Raw genomic sequence first — 26,014 nt, 5'->3', positions numbered from 1 at the left:
AATAGGGAATAGCTAGACCAAATCTTCTAAGATATAGTCTGAGTAGTTTTAAGATTCACAACCCCCCTCCTCCCCCCCCCATCATTGGGAGACTAGTCTCCCCACTGATTATTTAACATAATCATCTTGTAGTCCTAAACACTTCTAACTACAGATATATACAATATTCAATTTTCTAAGAAGAAATTGCAATAGTTAGGGAGGAATAGAAAAGAAAGCAATACCAATGCTTTGCTAGGCACATTGCCAGAAAGCCAAATTAGGGGCAGTCCCTTTGGCATAAAAGTGTACATTTACAAATAAAGTTCTATCAAACTTCAGTTCAATCAACCACACCCAAAGTTCATTCTGGATCTTCTTGATGTAGTGTAGGTTTTCTGGCATCTTTCTGCAACAGTTCATTCTCTGAGCTTAGGAGTTAGCAAGCTTCTTCCTTGAAGATCTTTTCTCGAACAAAAAATCAAAATCTTGGATTTTTATTAAAATATACTATATGTGTTTAAACTTCAGGCATTTCTTACTCCTAGTACAACTACCTATACTCTTTATTTCTTTTTCCTTGCAGTTTTAAGGCTTTAGTCTGCCTATTCTTATCTAGGATATTCAAACTCATGTAGAAGATCTTAGTTTCCTTTTTAAGCTATTTCTCAGGATAGAGGGTCAGAACTCCTAAAAATCAAAATGAAAATTACTACCAAAAATAAAAATTCTTCACCTCTAACTTTTTTCCTTTCCAGCCACCATGAGATATTTTCCCACTTTAGTCTTTTGTTTCTCCTTTCTTATTCACTATTTAATTGCTTTAGTTTTCAGCTAGGTAGTATTTGATTTGTGTAAACTATTTCTTTTCTAACATTTTGTTGCTATAAGGAGCTTGAGTTTCCAGATGAATCTCTTTAAAAATCTAACAAAATAGAACCTTTAAAAATGATTTGACCAAAAATGTTAATGCAGTTCTAATTAAAAGTTTAAATATTGAAAGATAGGAGTCTTTATTTTGGAGAACTTAGAAGATATCATTTTATCACTGACTGATAAATTCATCAGCTAAAAAAAAGAACACAAATCTAACTCCTTTTGCTTTTTCTCCACTATAGACTATAGCAGATCTACTTTTTCTTTGCCTTAGCCTTGGGCAGGTGAATGATAAATTAGCAAATAAAGCACTCTTATTGTCTAAATCATGCTCCATCAATTACTGAGGTCTTGGGTATATATCATTGATACTTAAAATATTATAATAATAAAGCAATAGATCCTGAAGAATATTTCTTGTGTAAAGACAAAGTCAACCACTGGATATTTACTTCTGATGGAGGCTTGAGCTTCATTTTGGAGTACCAAAGTAAATATAAGTAGTTCATTGACCAACTTTTCATGGCCTATCAGATCCATACTCGGGTCCCTCCTTAGATATGCTCTTCTTCCTCTACCTCCATAGAGCATCTGTCAATAGAATGAATGTACAAGATGCAGGGGAAAACACTAACATTCCCTGGGAGCCCTTTGACTGCCTTTCCCAGAAGTATAGGGCAGAAGGACACAGCACAGCAATAGGAAGGTGCAAGTTGGATGACTTTATCTCTGCTCTTGCAGGTTTTTCAGAGCCCTGTGTATTTTGGCCTTTTGATAATGGGGCTGGGGGATAAACACGTTTTTCTTTTTTAAACCCTTACCTTCCATCTTGGAACCAATACTGTGTATTGGCTCCAAGGCAGAAGAGTGGTAAGGGCTAGGCAATGGGAGAGTCAAGTGACTTGCCCAGGGTCACACAGCTGGGAAGTGTCTGAGGTCAGATTTGAACTCAGGACCTCCTGTCTCTAGGCCTGGCTCTCAATCCACTCAGATGCCTAGGTGCTACCATGCCACCCCACCCCCCCATCTCCCCATACTCTTGATTTCCTCACTTTCCCACATTGTGGCCTTGTCTCAAGAATGGGTTGCTATAATAACCTGGATAAACCAGCAGTGAAGGCAATACAAAACTGCCTTAAATGTTAACCACTCTTTTCCTGTTAGGTTGGGTAGATGACTTGGGACTTACCTCTGATGTGGAACCACAGCCCAGCTGTATTGTTTCTAAGGCCAGTAGCTAACATGCCAGATGTACCTAAACAGCTATAATTGCCATAACCAAAATAGCAGCAAATATTGATATTTTGATCTCCTTGACATTTATAGCATGGCTTTGATTTGTTAAGAGTACATTTGGGTAATTGCAGAATGCTTTTAATGATTCCGAGTTACTCCCCAGTACAAAGACACATCTTTCAAATATTGATATTCTCTTAGTGATGCTTTATTGTTACAAGTCTGGGTACTAATAGACAGCTGTGCTGCCTGAGCAAAAGCTACAATAATGAAGACTAAGCAAATAGGAAGATGCAAGTGTTATGCTTGACCATGGGCAAAGTACTAAATTCTCTAAGCCTGAAGGCCTTATTTTCCTAACCTAGGAAATACTAATCCATCCTAAAATACCTTCACTAGGGTTGCCACTGGATTTTACTGGGGCCATGTGTAATTGGGAAATTAGGTGGACTGATACCCTCTAGTAAAAATGAGACATTTTATTGTATAGCCCAAGGAGTATATGTTGTTACACCCAAAAGGGGAAGGGGAAGTGAGGGCAATAAGCATTTACATAGTGCTTTACTACTATGTGAACAGACACTGGGCTAAGCTTTTTATAATAAATATATCTTATCTCCTTTACCCTAACTCTTTCTTTGTATTCCCAGAGCCTAGCGTGGTCCCTGGCACAGAGTATATATATTTAATAAATGCTAGTAGACTGACACTGTATTAGGTACTGATGATACAAAGAATGAAATAATTTCTGCTTGCTTAGAACTTACATTTTATTGGGAAAGACAAGTACTTATTTAAATATATGCACATATAAAGAGAATTAAATACAAAGTCATTAAATAGGAGATTATTTAGGACTGGGAGTGGTAGAATGAGAAAAGCCTTCATATGATGGTTCTTGAATTTGGAATCTTGAATTTTGAAGAGAGGTTTTATAAGAGGTAGGCAAGGGAGGACATTCCAGGCTTCAGTGAAGCACATGGTCAGAGCAAAATCACAAATGGGATTTTGTGTCAGAGTGTCCTGTGTGAGGAACTAAGAGGACAGTTTGGCTAGATTCCCTTCAATAAGAAAGAACGTACTTACCTAGAGATGTGCTGATCGGCATTGAAAAGGTTTTCTTGTTTAAAGGAGATCATTTCTTGGGGAACTGAGAGGAGCTAGAAGATATCCAATGTGGAAATTCATGACTTAAGTTGAGAAGCATCATAGTGGAGCAGTTGGAGAAGAATAAAAGGAAATAAATGAGGGAAATTTCAGTTTTGTGGCCACCCTTGCTTCAAAATACCCATCTCCTGAGAATCCAGAATCCATCCCTGTGGTGCCACATTTCCTTTCCAACTGAGGATTCCTTAGATGGTGGGGAGGCCTTTCTCCATATCTAGAACATACTTCTTCCTTATCTCTACCTAGGAAACTCCTTTTTCTTCCAGGCCTAGCTCAAGGGCCCACCTCTTCCAGGAAGCCTTTCTTGAATCCCTCAGCTATGCACATATATATATATATCACAGTCTATATAAGTACAGTATTATTTTTCATCTTTGTACCTAGTAGACATAAGGTAACTATCATTTGAATTAGATTTGTATGACCCTTTATGGTTTTCAAAGAAATTTCCTATACATTATTTCATTTGGTCATCATACCAGCCTTGTGAGCTAGGGAGTTTTGGGTATTATAACCAGTTTACAAATGAGAAAACTGAGGCTTATTTAGGTTAATTGATTTACCCCATGACCACATAACTAAGTAGGGAAGTTGGAATTTCATTCCAGGTTGTTTAACTTCTAGTCTAGTTTTCGCTCTACTTACTAAGATCTTGTCTTTTTCGGTAGATGAGACAATATGTGGCTAAATACATCTTTAAAAACTTGCTTTTCTTTGCACCATTTATATTCTTCTCACTTCATCCCTCCAGTTCCCTAGTCTTTTACTGTCTATACTTAGCTGCTATCTCTTCAAAGAGGAAAGAATGGGAAGTTTTTCTTTTCTTTTTGCTAGAGAGAGTATAGGAAGCTGGGTGGGTTTTTTGTTTGTTTGTTTTGGTTTTTAGAACTGGACTTAGGAGAGAAGACCAGTACCCCCCTGAAAAGGGAAAATGAATCCCCCTCCACTGGGCTAGGGTTTGAGGCAGGGAATTTAAAGCTTACCAGTAGCAGAAACAGCAAGCAACAGTGACAGCAGGAGTTAGCAGGAACAGCCTCTGTGAGGGAGAGATCCAGCTACCCAGCTCTCCTGGTGGGCACATATAGGCAATGAGCCTGAGAAGGCTTTGAAGGGTTTTCAGGAGGGAGAAAGTAGAAGGGAGAAAGAAGAGGGGAGAGAGAAAACCACAGCAGGAGAAGAAATCTGGTTCCTCTAGTTCTTAATCCCTAATAAGTGGCCAAAAATTTTTGTAGGAGTAAAAATAAATAAAAACTAATATTGAAAAATATATGGGAATCTTATATATATAAGGAATCTTCTTATATATAAGAGAAAAAAGGTTTAGACTCATACATGCAGCACTTAACCAAAAGCACAAGCTCAAAAAAAGAGCCCCGCAGGTGAGTTTCAGCCAACTTTATCTCCCAAGCCTCCTTATGTAAAATGAGGACATAACTTAAAAGGATGCTTGGAATGTAGCTCAGGTGTGGCAGATTTTCCACCTGCACAGTGCTGTTTCAGTTAATTCTATGCACTAATTGCTCTTAATTTCCCTCAAATCAAACTGACCCTGACCAGTTCTTTAGAGCTTCCAAAGATACTTTCCATACTCTTCCCAAACTGACAAAAGTATCCTCCCTTAATAGGGACTAGGCTTTAATTCTGAATATGTTTAAAATATTTTTTAAGAGTTTATAAACAAAACTGAGTACAGGCCCAATGTCTTAAGATTTCAGAAGCTTTAACACACACACACACACACACACACACACACACACACACACATCAATATAATTTTGAATTTAAGATTCACAAGTGAAGAGGATATTGAGTAATTGAGTCATAAAAATCACAGGATGATGTTCAGGTTGTTCAGTAAGGTTAAAAATTAATAATAGTAATAATAGTAGTAATAGTGAGTTTACTTGTTTGACTAATGTTGAAATTGGGGATAAAAACAGCTATTTTTTTTTTATCAGCCCTTCTTGCTATGTAAGGACTGAATTATTTTATGATGCTGCAACAAGACTACAATTGCTTCTTATTTATTTTTATTTTGTAATTCCATGAGTTGAATGTTTCAAAGTGCTGAATTATAAATTAAACCATTTTTACTCTTGATTTAGAATTTTGTTATTGTAACATAAGACAAATGCTTTATAAAATCAAAACCTAACTTATTTGTTACCTCTTTTAAACCAAGTTGTTATGCGGATAAATCTAAGAATACATATATGTTTGTTGTCCAGTAGAATTTCTAGCAAGTGTTAAGTGTGTATGTAGCACATATAAAAGAGTTTTATTGACATTTACAGTGACCTCCATTTAACATTTTAATCCATTTAGGGAAAATAGCCCAAGCCTTAGAAGTATATTAAACTTTTTTCACTTTTTACCTAAAGTTGTTGAAGTCTTATTTGTATTTATTTTTATTTACCAGGAAAGGCAGCTATCTACCTTGTGATTTTCCATCTGTCATTCATCTTGATTATGTGGGCCTATTTGAAGACAATTTTTACACCTCCCATTTGCCCCTCCAAAGAGGTAAATTTAATTAATGTTGGTTAAAATTATAAACTTTTCACAGTCTGAGGAATTATTGTTATTCCCTTTTGTGCAATTATTTAATGCACCTGGTTTCTGTTTAACCATATAATGAATTAACCAATATTATCAGTATAGGTTATGGGCCTCCTCTGAAACAGCCATATGATTTGGTTAAAGAAAATTTAATGTATATGGTATGTCTTTTAGCCTGTCTTATAGCAGTGTAATATTATTTAAAAGTTGATATAAAGGGCAGCTGGGTAGCTCAGTAGATTGAGAGCCAGTCCTAGAGATGGGAAGTCCTGGCTTCAAATCTGGGCTTAGATACTTCCTACCTCTGTGACCCTGTCAGTTAACCCCCATTGCCCAGCCCTTTTGCTCTTCTGCTTTGGAACCAATACACAATGTTGATTCTAAGACGGAAGGTAAGGGTTTAAAAAAAAGTTGATTTATGTGTGGACAGTATAGTATATATATTCTTAAACTTCAAATAGCCTTTGTTTATGAGATAATTTTTTTAAGAGTCAGGGATGAACATGAGGATTAGTTCTTTGCTCTCTAATCAATTAAGTTAATTTTCACTTAGAATCCCTCTGAAGTAAGTGCTATAGGTATTATTATCCCCATTTCATAGCCAAGGACACAAGGAAATTATTTGCTTATGGTTACGTAAATCAGTAAGTGTCAGAAGTAAGATTTGAGCTCAAGTTGACTAATCTGAGCCTCACCTTCCTGAGGTAAGTGCAATAATTATCTCCATTTTAAAGAGGTGGAAACTGAGGCAAAGGGGAAATGACTTAAGTCAGCCCAGGGTCACAGGCTGACCTGTGGCTAGATTTGAACTCACATCTTCTTGACTCTAAATAGACCCAGTGCTCCATCTGCTGTCTCTAGGATGATAGATTAGGTAACATTGAAAGTCCCTTTCACGTTTTAACCTATGATTATATTAAGCAGCAGAATCATAATAAATTGTGATCAAACTGTGGGGGAAAATGGGGATGCTATCATTAAATGACATCCCAGGGGATGTCTTCTCTATGGATTGATGTCGAAGATGCCCAGGGCAGGTAAACATGGACCCACCTGAGGGATAAGCCTTTCCACTGACTTTGGTCACATATCTGATAAGGACTATTTGTAGTTGAATGACTGTCCTGAGGTTCACCTCCCTCCATGCCCCCTGAAAAGATAATCCTCTTATCTGACTGTGATATTCAAATAAGAAAAGTTTTAATAACCAGTTCGGATTGGAGAGGTATCAGGGAAGAGGGATGAGGAATTTCTCTAGATAAGGTTTGAGTCTCTCTCAGCGTTGGAGCTGAGGCCAGGCATCACAGGCTGGTGGAGGGTTTCTCTTATTACTGTCTAAGCTATATCTGTGCTAGTTTTCTTAATTTCAAAATCTTAGTAGTAGACAGCAAGCCATAAGAAAAAAAAGTTCTGACTTTAAGAGCTGGTTGGGCCTGTCTCTTTGGGCTGAAGGAAATAGAGGCACTTTTTTTAAAAATTATTTTATTTGGTCATTTACAAACATTATTCATTGGAAACAATGATAATTTTCTTTTCCTTCCCCCCCCCCCCCATAGCCGATGCACAATTCCACTGGGTTTAGCATGTGTTCTTGGTTCGAACCCATTTCCATGTTGTTGGTATTTGCACTAGAGTGTTCATTTAGAGTCTCTCCTCAGTCATTTCCCCTCAGCCCCTGTAGTCAAGCAGTTGCTTTTCATTGGTGTTTTTACTCCCACAGTTTATCCTCTGCTTGTGGATAGTGTTTTTTAGATCCCTGCAAGTTGTTTTGGGACATTGCATTGACCCTAATGGAGAAGTCCATTACCTTCGATTGTACCACAGTGTATTAGTCTCTGTGTACAATGTTTTCCTGGTTCTGCTCCTTTTGCTCTGTATCACTTCCTGGAGGTTGTTCCAGTCTCCATGGAATTCCTCCACTTTATTATTCCTTTTAGCACAATAATATTCCATCACCAACATATACCACAATTTGTTCAGCCATTCCCCAATTGAAGGGCATTTCCAATTTTTGGCCACCACAAAGAGTGCAGCTATGAATATTCTTGTACCAGTCTTTTTCCTTATTATCTCTTTGGGGTACAAACCCAGCAGTGCTATGGCTGGATCAAAGGGCAGACAGTCTTTTATCGCCCTTTGGGCATAGTTCCAAATTGCCCTCCAGAATGGTTGGATCAATTCACAACTCCACCAACAATGAATTAGTGTCCCTACTTTGCCGCATCCCCTCCAGCATTCATTACTTTCCATAGCTGTCATGTTAGTCAATCTGCTAGGTGTGAGGTGATACCTCAGAGTTGTTTTGATTTGCATCACTGATTATAAGAGATTTAGAGCACTTTTTCATGTGCTTATTAATAGTTTTGATTTCTTTGGCTGAGAACTGCCTGTTCATGTCCCTTGCCCATTTAGCAGTTGGAGAATGGCTTGATTTTTTGTACAATTGATTTAGCTCTTTGTAAATTTGAGTAATTAAACCTTTGCCAGAGGTTTTTATGAAGATTGCTTCCCAATTTGTTGCTTTCCTTCTGATTTTAGTTATATTGGTTTTGTTTGTACAAAAGCTTTTTAATTTGATGTAGTCGAAATTATTTATTTTACATTTTGTGACTCTTTCTATATCTTGCTTGGTTTTAAAGTCTTTCCCTTCCCAAAGGTCTGACATGTATACTATTTTGTGTTTGCCTAATTTACTTATAGTTTCCTTCTTTATGTTCAAGTCATTCACCCATTTTGAATTTATCTTGGTGTAGGGTGTGAGGTGTTGATCCAAACCTAATCTCTCCCACACTGTCTTCCAATTTTCCCAGCAGTTTTTATTGAATAGTGGATTTTTGACCCCAAAGCTGGGATCTTTGGGTTTATCATATATTGTCTTGCTGAGGTCACTTGCCCCAAGTCTATTCCACTGATCCTCCTTTCTGTCTCTTAGCCAGTACCAAATTGTTTTGATGACTGCTGCTTTATAATATAGTTTGAGATCTGGGACTGCAAAGCCCCCTTCCTTTGTATTTTTTTTTCCATTATTTCCCTGGATATCCTTGATCCTTTGTTATTCCAAATGAACTTTGTTATGGTTATTTCTAAATCAGTAAAGAAATTTTTTGGAAGTTCCATGGGTATGGCACTAAATAGCTAGATAAGTTTGGGTAGGATGGTCATTTTTACTATATTGGCTCATCCTACCCATGAGCAGTTAATGTTTTTCCAATTGCTCAAGTCTATTTTAGTTGTGTGGAGAGTGTTTTGTAGTTGTGTTCATGTAGTTCCTGTGTTTGTCTCGGGAGATAGATTCCTAGGTATTTTATTTTGTCTAACGTGATTTTGAATGGGATTTCTCTTTCTAATTTTTGCTGATGACTTATGCGGGTTTATTTTGTATCCTGCAACTTTGCTAAAGTTGTTGATTATTTCAATTAGCTTTTTGGTTGAATCTCTAGGATTCTTTAAGTAGACCATCTGCAAAGATACAAAAAAGATGTCATCTGCAAAGAGCGATAACTTGGTCTCCTCCTTGCGTATTTTGATGCCTTCAATTTCTTTTTCTTCTCTAATTGCTACTGCTAGTGTTTCTAGTACAATGTCAAATAGTAGAGGTGATAATGGGCATCCTTGTTTCACTCCTGAACTCATTGGGAATGCATCTAGTTTATCCCCATTGCAGATGATATTAGTTGATGGTTTTAGATATATACTGTTTATCATTTTTAGGAACGACCCTTCTATTCCTATGCTTTCTGGTGTTTTTAATAGGAATGGATGTTGTATTTAATAGAGGCACTTGTATCCAGAGACTGGGAAGAAAAGCTCCATACACTTCCCACACAAGGAAAAGAACTTTATGCTAATTCTTATTTTTGAGAGAAAAGATTTCAAAGCATTCATAGAAAAGATAGGTCCCATGCCTCAGATTTCTATAGGGTAAGTCTGCCAGGTATACGTGGAAATCTCCTAGGAATGAAGATTTGACAACACAAAAGAGAAATTATGGTGAGAAAGGAAAAGAGGACATGTCTAAATGGAATCATGCATGAATGGGACTCAGACTGACCAATTTAGAATTTTTATAAAGCTTACAGAAGATGGAAACAAAGGCAAATAAATAATGGAAAACAAATAAAAATAATGTGGCAAAATCCTGTGAAAACAGTATTGAGAACATTAATGTTCAGAAAGAGTCAATAATAGTGGTGAATGCTAAGGACAAAAATAAGGTCTTTTTTTAAAAAAACTACATTGGAAGAGAAAAAATAGGAAGATAATAGTCATGAATTAAGGGCATGTAGGAATCTTAATCCAGCCCCCTTCTTTTTTAGGTAAGGAAACTGAAATCTAGAAAAATCCAGTGATTTGCCCAAAGTGAGAATCATCAGCATAGAGATGATAATTATAATTATGGAAGTTGATGAAGTCACCAAGTGACATAGTATTTAGGGAAAAGAGAAGAGGATAGGACCTAGGGGACACCCACAGTTAACAGACATGACCTGGATAAAGTTCCGGAAAAGGAGTCTGAGATGGAACAAGTAGCAAGAGAATCAGGATAGAGTATCTTAACCTAGAGAGAAGAGTGTTGGGGAAAAGAAAATGATCAGCAGTTGTCAAAGGTCAAGAAGGATGAGGATCAAGAAAAGTCCATTACAATTGGTAGTTAAGAGATCTTTGGTAATTTTGGAGAGAGCCATTTCAGTTGAATGATGAGGCTGAAGCCAGACTATGTAGAATTAAGAAAAGGATGAGAGGAAAGGAAGTGAGCACCTATTATAGACAGCCAGGAGATTAGCCAGATATGAGAGAAGAGCTATGTAAAATGATAGCTTAGCAGAGATGGATGGGTTAAAAACAATGGGTATCTCATATGGGTATTGTTAGATTTAAAATGGTTGAGGTCTTAAACTGTAGTGATTAAAATAGTGGAAGATTTAAATTGTGATAGATATAAGAGAGGGTGAGTAAATTTGACCGCAGAAATATGTTTCACTACATTTTCTTGATTTTTAAATCAAATATAAGGTGGTCGCCAGGGAAATATTCCCAATTATTCAAATACCCAAGTCAACTGGGTTTATAGAGATTTTAATTAATACAAATGTGGAATTAAAGAAAAGAGAGAAAGAGAAAAAGAGAGAAAAAGGAAATAAGTATGAAGGGCCTTAAGCCAACATGGCCTAGACCTGAGTCTTAAGAGAGAGAGATCAGTCAGTCAGTCTTTTAACACTCACCATAAGGTCTGTCTAAGCAAGGATTCTAGTGACACCAGGCCAGCTCCATCTCAGCTGACTACACCAGAGAGAGTTCCAAAGGGCCTCTCTCCAGAGCCTCCAGAGGGACAGAGTCCCCTCAGAGGAGCTCCAGCGAGACATCCTTAGAGATTGTCCTCCAAGAGCTTCCCTTCTCCAGAGCCTCTCTCAAGAGATTCTTCCCAACAGATCCTCATCAGAGATCCTCCAAAAGGATTTTTTCTCAAGAGATTCTGCTTTTTCTTATATAGGGGTTTTTCTCCTATGTCACCTCCCCTAAGTCCAAAGGACTGCCCATCTGAATTCCTGCTAAGTGGACAAATCTCCTCAGTGAGTCTGAACCAGAAAAAATGCTGCTGTGTCGACTAATCTCCTCAGTAAGTCTGAACCAGTAAAAACACAGCTGAGTCAACTAATCTCATTAAGAGAAAACTTGCCCGACCCTTTTAGGTACCTAGCATCTCATTGTATCAATTCTAAAAAACAGGCATGGCTCAAAGAACTCCTTGCCTTATTATAAGCATGGGTCCAAGTACTTTCATTGTTTAGCAAGGAGTTTTCTCCCCTAAAGTAGTCTTAAGTATGGGTGGAGTAGAGGTCCTCCCATAGCAAGGCGTTTTCTCATCAAAATGGGGAATGTTCCCAGTCCAGTGGGGAAATTTTTAACATTCACAAGTCTGAGAAATTTCAAGATTTACAGTATATAGGGGTTTGCCTTAGCAAAGAGAAAAGAACTCCCTCTTCATGGGAAACAGGGATGGAGGAGAAAATGGGAAAAGACATCTTTGTGTTTTGGGATACGTAGAAAAAGAAAAGAGGGGACTGTCAGTGAATGATTTGTTTGTTTGTTTCAGTGAAATAGGAGGTAAGGTTCTCAGCTTAAAGGGGAAAGAAGAGTCATGGGAGATTTGAAGGAAGATAAAAATATATATAATAATAAATATATATAAAAAGATAAAAAAGGTAAAAAAAAAAGGAAGAACCTTTGTAGTGAGTGGGATAGTAAGTAAATTAGGAAGATATACAAGGATTGCTCAGCAGTAGTAAGGGCCTAATTGAAAATTTACTTAACATGTTTGCAATGGATCTAATTAGCATAGTTTAGTGATTTTTCTCCAGTGTTAATGTATATAGTCTAGCAAAGGCCGCTGATAATGGGAGTAATTCAGGACAGTGGCTTGATGGGGCAAGATCCTCTCTAGGATAAAGAGAACAATGTAGAATTGCATTGGTCCACCAGTGGTTCAAGATGGGCAATTGAAAAGAAAAGTAAGCTGATGGCCTGAAAAAGAATTAAGTAGGGATATTAATTGTTCAGATCCATTCACCATTAATCAATTGGGTAATAGCCTTTATTCTTCTAAATCTGAATCTGTTCCTTTATTTATTGGGATATGAAAAACTTATCAGAAACTTTTTGTAAAAAATATTCACAGTTAACTTTCTTATTTAATTGTACTGCTTTTATTTGTTAAAAAAAATTTTAATTTTATGTAATCAAAGTTGTCCATTTTCTCTTCTATGATCCTTTCCACCTCTTGTTTGGTTATGAACTCTCCCTTTTCTAGTATTTTGGACTTAACTGGTACAGTGTCATCTGCAAATAGGAGCATTTAGACAAACTATCCAAATTCTAGACTGTAATGCCTCCCACAATTCTTAGTAAATCATTCAATAGTATTCTTCCTGTAGTCATATCTTATCTTTCTTGAGAAGAGCTTTTACAATTGAATTTTTTCCTACCAAGTCAAATATCATTTAAAAATCAACAAACAATAAACACAAGAACCTTATGTTCTCTGCTCCTTCTGTCAAAGATTTAATGCTATAGATAGTCACCAAAGGTAACCTCTCTGTGAAAATTGACCATTATCATAAAGTTATGAAACCGAAGTTGGTTGTTGCTGATGCTGGTCATCTTTTGGGTATAAAAGAATTATCTCCAATCTTTACCATTCTTTTGGATTTTCCCCTTTTTTAGATATTTTGAAAATTAGTCAAAATTGTATAGCTTTCAATACTGACTTCTGTGTGTTTCTTGTTTCTCATTGCTGGTTCTTCACATAGTAAATACATTGAGTACTGAAATGGGAGAGTCCACAAAGGTAGTATCTGTTTTTGTTCCTGAGTTGTCTCATGTTGGATCATCTGTTTCATTTTGAAACTAGTTTTTGCCTCCAAGTGCTTTTAGGACTCTCTGGTTTGGGTATATTCCATCTCAAACTCTTTGTAGGATTAATTTCTTTTTCTTTTTCTTTTTGGTACAGACCAGCACCACCCTCCATTGTCATCCCATTTCTCCATTTGTTTATAAGACTTAAGTTTGCTGCTTCTGTCCTTTTGAGAATTCCTTTGGCCTATAATTGTTTTGTATGCATTAAATTTCTCTAAGGAATGATGATAGAAGTCTTTTTATCTCCTCTTCTTTGGTAGCTTATTTAAACAGAGCAGATTGAAACTGCTTTAATTGCACACTGTCTTCTCATCTTTATCTCCCCCCACCCCCCATCCCACCTAAATTCCATAAGAGGTTTTTTGGTTCTACTTGTGTTCTAACCAGTTAATAATCTATAGATAGCTGAATCTGAAATGACCACTATTCCTGTAATTAATAATTTCCTTTCTTTTACTCAGTTTCCTTTTTTTGTAATGTGATTTGGCACTTAACATGTCTGTTGCATCCTGATTTTCTTAATGAAAGCAAAATATTCCCAGAGTTCAGGAATGGAGCTTTTGAGAAGTCCACATAAGCCTTTGGTTTATCTTGAATACAAACTACCCTGTCAACTGGGTTTTGGGGAACCTCCAAGTTTGCCCCTGTCCCTTGAAAATTTGCCGTGGGGGAAGTCCCAGACTAAGCTTGTCTCTGATGGAACAATAAACCTTAAAGTACTTTATGTTCCTAGTTTAGGTGGGATTAGTAGATAATCAAAAGTACCCTTTTTGTCTTAGAAGTCCTCTCTCTCCCAGGTAGCTCAGCCCCTGACTGGAATCTTCCATTTTTATCCTTTGTAAAGCATCAGCCTTTCCCTGATAATCCAGCTCTGGACTCCTCATTTCCTTGTGCCCATTGCAAAGTTAACCAATCATACTTCCCTGTCCTTAGTACCCCAAAAGGTATATAAGGTACCTATGTTCTGTTATTCTTTGGAAAATCATCTTTGGTGGTGGGTTTTCCCAGAGATACTATTGCCAGAGTCCTGTGTGGAATTAAGTATTTGACTCTGTGTGGCTGTTGAATACAGTGATCCCCCATCTATTGCGGGACTTACATTCCAGAGTCCCCCCATCCCCAAGTGAGAATCCATGAAGTAGCAGCATTATATTTATTTTATTATTTATACATATTTTAAGACTTTATAAACCCTTCCCACTCATCTATAAACCTTTTCCACACTCTTATTATTAACCCAGTCACTGAGCCAGTCAGCGCCCAGGATACAGAATACAGCACTATGGTTGATTGCCTTTCATTCCATCAGTCAATAGTGTGCTTTGATAAGTGTAATTCCTCGATACAGAATTAGATTTTTTTTTTAAACCCTTGATACAGTGAAGCCTGGGGTACGTGAATGGCGATATAGTGAGGGACGACTTTATTGAGTACTGTCTCTTGTCCTGATTAAAGATTTGATCTCTCTGACTACTTTAGTGGTTCTGTGTTTTTTTTCCCAAGTTGACAATCCAAGTGATGATGAGATAAATTGATTTTTTCTGTTTTCTCTAGATTTGTTTCCTTGCCTGTTGAAATGGATGATAATACATTAGAAATGGTAATGTTATAAAGAAAACACTTTGTAAGACTAGTAGCACTTTCCTGAGGCTCCCAAGTCCACACCATCCAGTATCTATATTAGGTCATGCCAGTTGGATTTCATTTGCTTCAGATCATACCAGTTAGTTTCTCAAGGGTCAAAAGTAGATTGAGTCCTTACATCAAGATGTACCAAAACCTGGCTAGACGCAGATCTCCTCAAGAATGTAGACTCTCTAATGTTGTACAGCCTACTCCCAGGGAATGGTTTAGAAGAGTATGGAGCAACTTCACTAGTTTGATTTTGACAAAAAGCATTCAATATGTTTGTATTGCCAGATCAAGCAAGAATTTGTTTTGTACCACCGTACTATACATTGAGGATACAAAAGTGACATTCCCTGCCCTCAAGTAGCTTATGCACAAATATAGATATATACAAAGCTGAATCAAGATAACCTTGGAGCGAAGAGTTATTATCCTTTGTGGGGAGATCAGGGAAGACTTTATACAGAAATCTGTCTTTTGAAGCGAATGTTGAAAACTTCAGGATTCCAAGAGGTGGAGGCGAGAAGGCAGAACATTTCAGTTATGAGGGGCAGCTGGTATAAAAGCAGATTTGTCACTAATGATATGTAGAAAAAGTGTTGTATGTGAGGAATGGCAAGAAGGCCAAAATAGAGTGTGTGTGAAGGAAATGATATTTAATAAAGTGTGGAAATTGGTAAGGAACCAGGTTAAAATCGTTAAATGCCAAACTGCATAGTTTTGCCTTTGGTCCTAAAGGCAATAGAGAGCCACTGCAGTTTATTGAGTATCATGGATGGTGTGATGTGGTAAGACCTGTGCTTATAAGGAAAATCATTTTGGCAGCTGCATAGAGAATAAAATGGAATAGGAAGAGATCTAAGGCAGAGAAACTCATTAAGAAGATTTTTTGAGAGATGACAAAGGCCCAAACCAGAGTAATGGGTAGTAAAAAGAACATGTGAAATTGTGTGAGACCGAGAATTCAACCTGATTAGAGTGGTCAATCCTTCCAAAAGTTGATTCCTCCTCCCTCCTTCCCCCAAAGTAGACATTATCTTGTCTCATCCTAATTTGAGGAGCTGATATTCTCTATCCCCATTTTTACTACTTTTGCTATAGAGAAATCTTTTTTAAGGGAAGTATCAAATATGTACAAACTATTCCTTTTAAAAGGCTATTAACAATGAATTAAAGGGTCTCTTTCCTTCAGTACAAAGGTTGGGGATTATGGGTATGAAATATTGCATATACTTTCTGACATAGTTGATGTGTTGGTTAGTTTTACTGAACTGATTTTTTTCTTATTAAATATTTGTTACTGGAGCAGGGAAAGAAAATCATCACTAAATTAAGACCATTTTAAAAGGCATATATCACTGAAAGGTAAAATAGGACGTTCTTTTATGGTGAGGGAAGGTTACTCACTCTCCTAGGCGGGATACCACAAGTCCATCTCCACCCTCTCCTCTTCGTACATCCCCATATCAGAGGTCTTTGAAAACTTCCAATAAGTTCAGGATTTTGTGTAAATCCTCCACCATGAACTAATTGTTTATGAAAGTGCTTAGGGTTTTCCATATGCTATCTGAGTTTGACTGTCCTGCCTTCAGAGATACAAAAGTGTTAGAGCATTAGCAGAGATCTGAGACACATTTCCTTCAGCTCCATGGACTTTAGAGTCCCCTGCTGGAGGTTATGTAGCATGGCAGTTGGTCTTGCCTGTCCCTGTTAGGAGTCCAAATCTGGATACAATGCAAGCAAGTGTAAACCAAAATCTGGACCAGTTTAATATCATGATGTCACCAAGGACTGAAAGCTAGAGACCAATGGAAAACCTAGCTAGGAAACGTTAGGCTTAAAACTTCATTCTAGGACAGATGGAAAGATGGATGCCTCAGTAGTTGACTATATGGATGCTGGTGGCTTTCTTCACCCTGCTTAGTGCTGACACACCAGAGAGGTTTGCCAGCCTTCCCCCTGACTCAGCTGCCTTTGTCAGGCCATAAGCTAAAAAAGGCTGGATGCCAGAGGAGCACTCTATGCTCAGCAGGCTTAGATGCAAAGTCTTTCCATTTTAGTAGAACCCGACGTAAAACCTGTGCTCTGCTAACATAGGCTTTGAGATCCAAGGTCACCTTCATGCCAGGAAACATCAGCGGAGTACCTTTCTAAATCTTTATATTATTTTATTCACAAATTTCTATATAAGTTTGGTTCCAAAGTTATGTCATTCATGTTGTCTCCCTCCCTTCTTCCTTCCTCCTTTCTGGAGTTGACAAGCAATTCAATCTGGGTTATACATGTATTCAGATGAGTACTTTTGAGATAGGGAAATACTAATAAAGATATTGAATTAATCAAACTTTCATATTGAAAGATAAATTTCCAAAACCAATTATATTTCTTCATATTAGTTATAAACAGCTTTAAAATTTTTAAATTATATTTTATACAGCTAAAAAAAATGAACATTTGGATAATAACATAATGTAGAACACTTTCCTCACCTAACGTTGTGACCTATCCATGTCTTAATGTAAAGTTTCTTCATTAAGTGCTATGGCCAGAGAATTTATCATCACCCTCCATAATAATTAGGCATTGGAATTAAACCTACATAAATGGAACTATAAAACATTAATGGCAGAAGTAATTGGTGAACAAATAAGATCTATTCCTTATTCTCAATTAAGAGTACATATGGTAAAGATGATAACACCAAGTTAATTTATTATATATAATACAAGATTGTTAGAAGTACTAATAGAATAACAAAGTAGCAGTGGCATTTATATGGAGAAAGCTGTCAAGATTCTAAAAAATAATATATTGAAAAAAAGCAGAAGAAAAGTGATTGGGGGTGGGAAAGGGTCAGAATTTCCCCTTCTATGTTTTAACACATATATTCAGAAGCAACATTTGTTAAAATTTCTTATTCTTGTATGTGCTTCTCTGTGTATTTTAGTCTGTTCCTGTGGAAACTCTATTAAGGCATTTTATTTCATCTAATATATAAATTCAGAGTCTCGGGAATTTATTTGAGACATAGAGATTAAATGACTCAAAAAATCCAGGTGTTTTTCAATTTGAGGCTGATTCTCTAGAAAAAGAGAGAAAGGAAGGAGGAAGGAAGGAAAGCAAAAAAGAGAGACAGAGAACTTTATTGTGTAGCACTGTGACACAATAGAGAATTCTAAATACCCTGATCTTGGTTTTACCATTTACTTCCTCTGTGGCCTTGAGCAAGGCACTTAGTTAGCTTCAGTTTCCTTACTTTTAAATGAGTAGGTTGTACTAGTAAATTAAGTCATCTACTATAGCAATAAATATAAGTTCTCTGAATTTCTAGAAGTTTAAAAAATGAGAATATTTTGTCAGTTTATCCTTTCCATTTTGAATTCTACATTGTTTAGTAAAGGTCTCCCTAAACATGTTTATTTGGTAATTTAGTATCTACCCTAGGAAAGAGAAAAGACAATTTAGACACAAGCCTTTTATGTCCAAATGAGAATTATTAAAGGATAATCTTTGCAACCAATTGAGACCTCAAAAGAGGAGGAGTGTTCTGGCTATTCAAGTTTGTACAGATTTTTGGGGTTGTAATGTGGCAGTTCCCTAGATGGCTTCCCTTTTGGACAGGAAGAAACCCATCTGTGATTTGTGATGTTCCTTTGCTTTTGGGGGGATCCGGAGTTGTGGTTGATGAGAAAACAAAGTGTGGTGTCTGTTCATCTCTCTTTTCAGATCCTCTCTTGGAAATTTTTTAACATTGTAATTGGTTGAGGGATCAAAGGACTGTTATAAAGGAAAGGTGGAAGAGTCCCTGACTCAATCTATAGCTAACTTTAGGCCTTTTCTTAAAGAGGTTTCTACTCCTCTGCCTATATGGTTATGAGCTCATAGAAAAAAGTGCCACAGTTTTCTCATGTATTGATTTAGGTCTTCACATCTCTTGAGCTTGCCTCTAGACAAAACAACATATAAGTTAACATTCATTTTTTTATTTTATTCAATACTTGATACATTAAAGTGTCCTATACCAGTGAGATAGACCAGTAGGCAATAACCTAGATTAAAGTAGGCCCTAGTGTGTCTAAATTATCTTTCAAGTCTCTTCCAGCTCTAAATCTGTGATCTTTGATCACATAAAGAACATATATGATAAAACTGGTGAAACTGAACAATGAGAAAGACAGTCATTTATTGAATGTTAGGAAATTATGTAACAATATAGAACATAATTCATACTATGAGAAGTTCTATTAATAAATGAATAATATACTTATTTAAAATCTGGAGAAATAAATTCTTGTAATCGAATTATTAAAAAATTATCAACATGACTGACATGTTTAGTTATCTAATTAGTTATCTAATGTATGCAACAAACATCAAAACTAAGAAAAATAAAAGCAACAGAATAGAGGAAAATTCATAATAAATACTATGGCTATAAAAGACTCCAGGATTTACATGAAATAGAAATAAATCTATATGAATATAGTATTCCTTCCTCCATGGACAGATGGTCAAAGAATATTAACAAACAGTTGAGCATGGTGTAGTAGAAAGAATATAGGCTTATAAGTCAAAGTACTCTGTTTCAAATCCTGCCACTGCCACTTTCTGTCTTTGTAACCACGACACCTATCCAGTTTGGCCCTCAGTTTCCTCATCTTTACAATGGTAGAAATTAATTTAGATGATTCTATGGGCTTTTCCACTTATAAATATATAATCCTATGAAGGAAGGAGAACATACTAAAGATTGGTAAAATGTTCAGTTGAAGCAGTGCTAATTAATTAAAACTAAGATGAATTTAAATGATAAAGTCCAGTGTTTACGGGCAACTATAGGAAAATGAGCATACTTACATTGCTGATAGCAGTACAGATTACAATCATGGTAATAGGGAGAATTTTAATGGCTATTCATATCTTTTCTTTTCATAATCCCAATATTTTGTATATTTTTCAGGATCATTTTTTTTTAAAAAAGCCCTGCTTTTACAAAGATACTTGTATTTATTTTAATCTATGAAAAAACAACATTTGGGGAATGGCTAAGCTGACTGATACACATTTTCAGATATACTGCCATAAAATGACAAATTTAACTATGCAAAATTTTTGAAATATCATGAATTCTGACTTGGTATGTTGATATTAAGTGTTGCAAATATACATTTTTTGTGAAAGAACATTTCATAATTGTCAATTAAGCATACTTGAAATAACCATGTTCAGTCTTTTTCTATATTTTTGTCATTCTTAATGCAAGTATCTTTTTTATGTTAGAAAGATTTATAGCTGATATAATTAGAGGATCAAAAATTAACAATTCTTTTCTCTCTTAGTTCTCTTTATCTCAGGCTGATGAAGAACATTTTGAAAAGGAAGAAAGACCTGACATTCAACAAGAAATTTTGAGAAGAGCAGCAAAAGATTTACCTGTCTATACTATGACATCAACAAGATGTAAGCAAAATAGGTCTTTAGCTTTCAAAGTATGTTTTCAGTTGTACTCAATAGTGAGATGTTGACATGTCTATGTTTAAATGAATGCCGAGGTATTCCCAATTAGTGTTCTATTGATCATTTATTTATAATGAATCACTGACAACTTTTCTTGCTGTTTCATTTTCTTTCTTTCCCCTCCCCCAATGCTGCTACTATTTTTTAATGTTTAAGTCAAAATATTGAAACTGTCGATTATGTAAATATACCTTTAAAAAGAAAACACTCCAATCTTAATAATAATAATAGCTATCATTCATAGAGCACTGCATATAATCTCATTTTTCCTCACAACAATCCTGGCTGGTAGGTGCTATTATGATCCCCATTTTAAAGATAAGGAAACTGAGGCACACAAAGGTTCACCCAAAGTGACTTGCCTGGGGTCATACAACTAACTAGTAAAATGTCTGAGGCCAGATTTGAGCTCAGGAAGATGAGTTTTCCTGATTCCAGATCTGGCACTTCATATACTACATCCCCTACTTGCCTCTTTCACTGTTTGGGAGGAATGCTTATTTAAGTATAGAGTAGTCTTTCTTTTGGTTCAGGACCAATGTTTACTCTTTGAGGTCAGGGACTCCTTCATTTTTCTTTCTTTTTTTTTTATCCCCATCACCACCCACCGGTAGAAGAAAGGAATGCCTCTAATGTTGTAGCTCTTCCCACTGCCAGGCTATTTAGAGTGGGTTCTGAGATGACCTAGGTTGGAGGAGAAAATAGAGTCAAAGAAAGTAGAAGACGAGGTGGTAATTTTTATTAGATCTTCCTTGAAATTGCTGTGTTCAGACATTTAATGCACCTTTGGAATGTAATGCTTTATCCTAGTATCATTCATTTATATTTTTTTAAACATATAAGTAGTTTAATCATAGGATCAAAAATTCTAACATAGTCCTGTTTGTCCATGTCCTGTTTCCTTTTATGGATTTTTAAGTGTTTCATTAACATTCTATTTTCTAATATTTTTGGTATAATTCTCTTATAACAAATGAATATGGTAAAGGAAAACAAATACATTGGCCATTCCGGAAATGTATATATCATTCTATACCTCTGAGCCTTGGAATCAACTTGTAGAGTACATTAAATACCAGAATAATAAATAGTTATTTACCAATAAATAAAGATGTTTAGTGAGCATTTGGAGATTGGTTCTCTTGACAAAATCAACCTGCATAATCCTCAGCTGTTAATAGAATTTCAGTAAATGAAACCCCTGTAGGAAGCAGATGGGCTATGTTGTGTACAGTTCAGATAAATTTTTTTTTGCCATTTCAAACATTTGTGGTCTAACAGAAAGAACACTTGCAATTCAAGAGAGCCAAAGTCTAGTCTCAGTTTTATCACCAACTGGTCATTGAACTTTCCTTATTCAGTATTCTTATTAACTGTAAAATCTACAAGTGAATTTGAGTGATCATTAAGACTCCTTCCAACTGTTAACATCCTTTTGTTCCTTTGTGTTATTTTAAAGTTTTTAGTTAAAAGTAATTCATCTTATAAATGTTATAAGTTTGGAAAGTTAAACTCAGGTTTATTTGTAGAAGTTTAATTAAGCAATATTTTTTCTAACAACAAGTTTCTTTTTTATTCTTGAATTTAGTAATCAGATATTGTAAAAAATGTCAGTTGATTAAACCTGATCGATGTCACCACTGCTCTGTGTGTAACAAGTAAGTAATTTTTACCAACAATTTTCATTCTCATTGGAGGTTTTATCAAAGGGAAATAGTTAATATAACAAATATACAGTGTTTCACATTTTAGATCCTAATTCTAAATTAAGTCACTTCTCAAGAAATAAATATTACAGATGTTTACTCTGAAGATAAAGGTTCTTACATGAGCTACATCACTCATATTGCCTAAGAGACCTGGACTTAAATCTAAGCTCAGTGCTTTAATCAGATTAGCTTGATCTTCCAAGCTGTGCCCAGAAAAGCCCTGATGAGCATGCTATAACAATCTTATCTTTGAGAAAGCTTCCTGGCCTTCTCAGTAAAAAGAGTTCGTAGTAAACAAGTTGATGCCTCATACTTAAAACATTTGAGGTTAAGATATAATAGGTAATATTCCGATTAATTTAAACATTTTCCTCAACTTACTTTATTATTATTTATGACAGTTTTACTTTGGAAATCTTTAAAAAGGAAATTTACTGCTTGCATATAGTTTGTGAGAAGCAACATAGTGTAATGTAAAGAGCCTAGACAAGGAATAAGAAGAGGGTTGTTTCCTACCACTGCCAATATATATGACCTTGGGTAAGTCACTGAACTACTCATGAGTCTTGTTATTCTCATCTGTAAAATGAAAAGATTGGACTAATTGATATACCAGGTTTATTCTGACCCTGAAATTCTATGTTCCTATGTGTATAGACACATGCATGCACGCACAGACAGAAGGGACCTGTGATTTTGTCAGTGTGGATTCTCTTCCCAGATTGTAGCTGGTCCATGCCACCTTCTCAACCTCTACCCTGTCCTCCAGTGAATGTTCCATAGCCTGCCCACCCCCCATGTGGAGGCCTATCTCTAGATCTTTTGGTGTGGCATGGATGGATTCTGGTGGTCCTCCGAAGTTGTGCCTTGATGATCTCTCTTACTGTCCCACTATCCCACCTACTTTTCTGGCCATGCACTTTTCTGATGACATCTTTTACAGCCCTTATTTACAGTTCTTTGTTGCTAATTGGTTTAACTTTTGCCACCATTCACCCCTCCATTGCCCATTAGGTAAAATGTACCTTGAACTCTTCAGAACCCTGTATTATTCCACATAAAAGGAGGAATGTTCAAGAACCAAAGGTCTGTTTTTAAGTGAATAGAAGAAAAGTTCTGCCTTGTTCTTCCATTAGTTTGTAAACAGTTCTACCTTATGCTCCTGGTGGTTTTTACTGTGTTTTTTATTGTTCATCTTAACTACCTCTAACCTGGCCTGATGTTCAGAACTTAGCCTCAAGATCAATGCTCATTAAATATTTTCTTTTAGCTTCCTTAAGAGAAATTCCAAATTTCTTAGAACAACAACCCTAAGACAGAAGGCAGGAGGTAGGCAAAGGGGTTAAGTGACTTACATGGGGTCACACAGTTAGGATGTATCTTGAGGCCAAATTTGAACCTAGATCTTCCTAACTGCAGGCCTGGCACTTTATCACCTAGCCACCTAGCTTATTTGGACTATGGCTATTTTTTAAAATGTTGAACTTATATAAATATGAAGAAGCATAGTACAACTTGATTTGTTCAAAGAAATTAAATCTCACTAAATTTATAGTCTTTAAAAAAAATTCTGCCCCACATATAGATACAACAAAATATGTCTAAAGCAAATAAATCCACTCTATTAAGCTAGGCAGATTAGTTTTCCAAACAATAAAGTAAATGTACAAAATCTATCTTGTCAGTGAAGCTTATATCATTAAAGATAAATTTATAAATTTTAAGACCTGTTGGGTTTCAAATAAGTGACTAAAAACTCATATTTTATATAGTTTTGATTCTTCATAATTTCATAGAAAAATGTTTTAAAATAAATTTTATGCCTTTATAGTGGTTTTACTCATGGCTTTTTAAAGTTAAATGCTGAAACAATACAGAATCTCTAACCTACTGATCTCCCTGTCACGGGTCTCTCCCCACTCTGTTCCATCTTCTATTAACCTTCCAAAATGATTTTTTTAAAGCATAGGCCTATTGCTCTGCCATCCCCATTCCCCATTCATTGATTCCCAGTGGCTTCCTATTGCTTCCAAGATCAAATGTAAACACTCCCACATTTGTTATTTAAAAGCTTTTCATAAGGTACCTTTATACATTTCTAGTCTCACCTTACTCCCCTTATACTTGATGATGCAGCTACACTGATCTCCTTTCAATTCCTTGAGCATGACACTCTTTCCTATCTTTATGTCTAGCAGGTTGCTAGTGCTTTCCCATCTTAGATTCATTTATATTGAATATCTGTATGTACCTAGTCATTCACATGTTGTTTCTTCCATTAGAATCTAAGTTCCTTGAAGGCTGGGATTTAATTTCATCCCTTCAGGATATGCCAGTTGATTGAATTATTGGTTTGCTTTATGTCATATATACAGTTATAACCAAACATGAAATGATAGGATCATAGATCTAGAACTAGAAGCAACTTCAAAGGCAATAATAGTCCAACATCTTCATTTTATAGATGAGGAAACCAAGGCCCAGTGAGGTGAAATGATTTGCCAAAGGTGTCGTATACATAGTAATCATCAGAAGTGCAATTTTAACCCACATCCTCTGACCCCAGAGCCAGAGCTTCTTCCTCTGTGCCATTCTGAGTTCTTCAAAGGGATAGATGATTTTGTATGCCTAGAGCCTTCATATAGTAAGTGTTTGCTGAATATTAATCACCTGAGAAAGTGATATATATCCCATTGCAATAAAATTGCTAATTATAATGCTCTTCTAAGATAAAATTCTAAAAAAAATTTCAAGTGTATGAGAATTTATAAGCAGAAATTTAAATGTGGAATTTTATTGTATTTTTCTTTCTTAGATGTGTTCTTAAGATGGATCATCATTGTCCTTGGTGAGTATGAAAAATAAAAAACATTTCTGGTGGCAAAAGAGGAAGGTTAATTTGAGTACTACATTTTGAAAGTTAATTCCTTTTCCCCAATTAAGATAAATTATCCAATAATTTCTCTAAATGATCAATAGTATATTCTGAAATGGTAATGATAACTAGATTATTTAAGAATTGAGATGTGGTACTGTTATTCTATGTAGAAAGGTTTATTTACTAGCCCAATCTAATTTTCTGTTTTTTTTTTCTCCCAACTGTGCCCATTTTAAAAATTAGTTTAATACGATTTTATTGTGTAATATTTTCTCTTTTTTCTTTAAAAAAATTTTTTGGTAAAATTTGCTCTTTATATTACAACAATTTATCTCCTTTACTTTTCCAGGGTGAATAACTGTGTGGGATTTTCTAACTACAAATACTTCCTGCTGTTTTTATTTTATTCCCTTCTGTACTGTATTCTGGTGACCACAACAGTTTTAGAATATTTTATAAAATTTTGGACGGTAAGTTTGGAGTTTTCATTAAGCTATTATATTTAAGGATTAAACATTTGATTTAGTGCAAATGCAAGACCTTATTAATCAGTTTCTACAATTTGAAATTTGTAGTCAGCCAGATGGAAGAGCCAGGGAGAATTGAAGTACTCCTTGCTCTTCCATCTATAAAACGATGAAGTTGGACTATTATTACCTTCCAGTTCTAGATCAGTGATTCTCTCATTTCATGCTCTCCATTGCCACTTCTAAGCTCTTCTCCTAACTCTCACACTTGGTCTCCTTCTTTGAGGTTCATGAAGTCATTTTCTTAACCCCCACCCACCCACCCCCAATCAAAATCTTGGTAGCTTTGTTTGTAGATCTCCAGGTCACTCCTCTTCCTCAGCAAGTTCAGTACCTGATTCACAGTTTTTCTCTCCTCCTTCACTCTTATACTCCCCCATCCTCGAAAAAGGCATTGGATCTTTCCATCCCTGCTAACATATCTGTATCTCTTCTGCCCTTTGCAACTAAACTGGAGAGGACCATTTGCAATCATGACCTTCATTTCCTCTCCATTCACTCTCTTAACTTCCTACAGTCTGGCT

At 35.9% G+C, this 26,014-nt stretch overlaps 1 protein-coding gene across 1 annotated transcript in view; it reads left to right on the top strand.

Annotated features, from left to right (window-relative positions):
• The window catches only part of ZDHHC20 (zinc finger DHHC-type palmitoyltransferase 20), an 84,916-nt gene that overhangs the window by 32,037 nt on the left and 26,865 nt on the right, over positions 1–26,014 (top strand). The window contains exons 3-7 of the mRNA XM_016421849.2: positions 5,678–5,781; positions 20,199–20,319; positions 21,965–22,034; positions 24,901–24,933; positions 25,313–25,433. Of these exons, the coding sequence (XP_016277335.1) occupies positions 5,678–5,781; positions 20,199–20,319; positions 21,965–22,034; positions 24,901–24,933; positions 25,313–25,433 (449 nt within the window). The remainder of the gene's footprint in view (positions 1–5,677; positions 5,782–20,198; positions 20,320–21,964; positions 22,035–24,900; positions 24,934–25,312; positions 25,434–26,014) is intronic.

The sequence above is a fragment of the Monodelphis domestica genome, chromosome 4 (genome assembly GCF_027887165.1).
Source record: "Monodelphis domestica isolate mMonDom1 chromosome 4, mMonDom1.pri, whole genome shotgun sequence".
In the NCBI taxonomy this organism is placed as follows: domain Eukaryota; kingdom Metazoa; phylum Chordata; class Mammalia; order Didelphimorphia; family Didelphidae; genus Monodelphis; species Monodelphis domestica.
The sequence above is the reverse complement of the archived record's forward strand: the minus strand, read 5'-3'. Positions and strand labels throughout refer to the sequence as shown.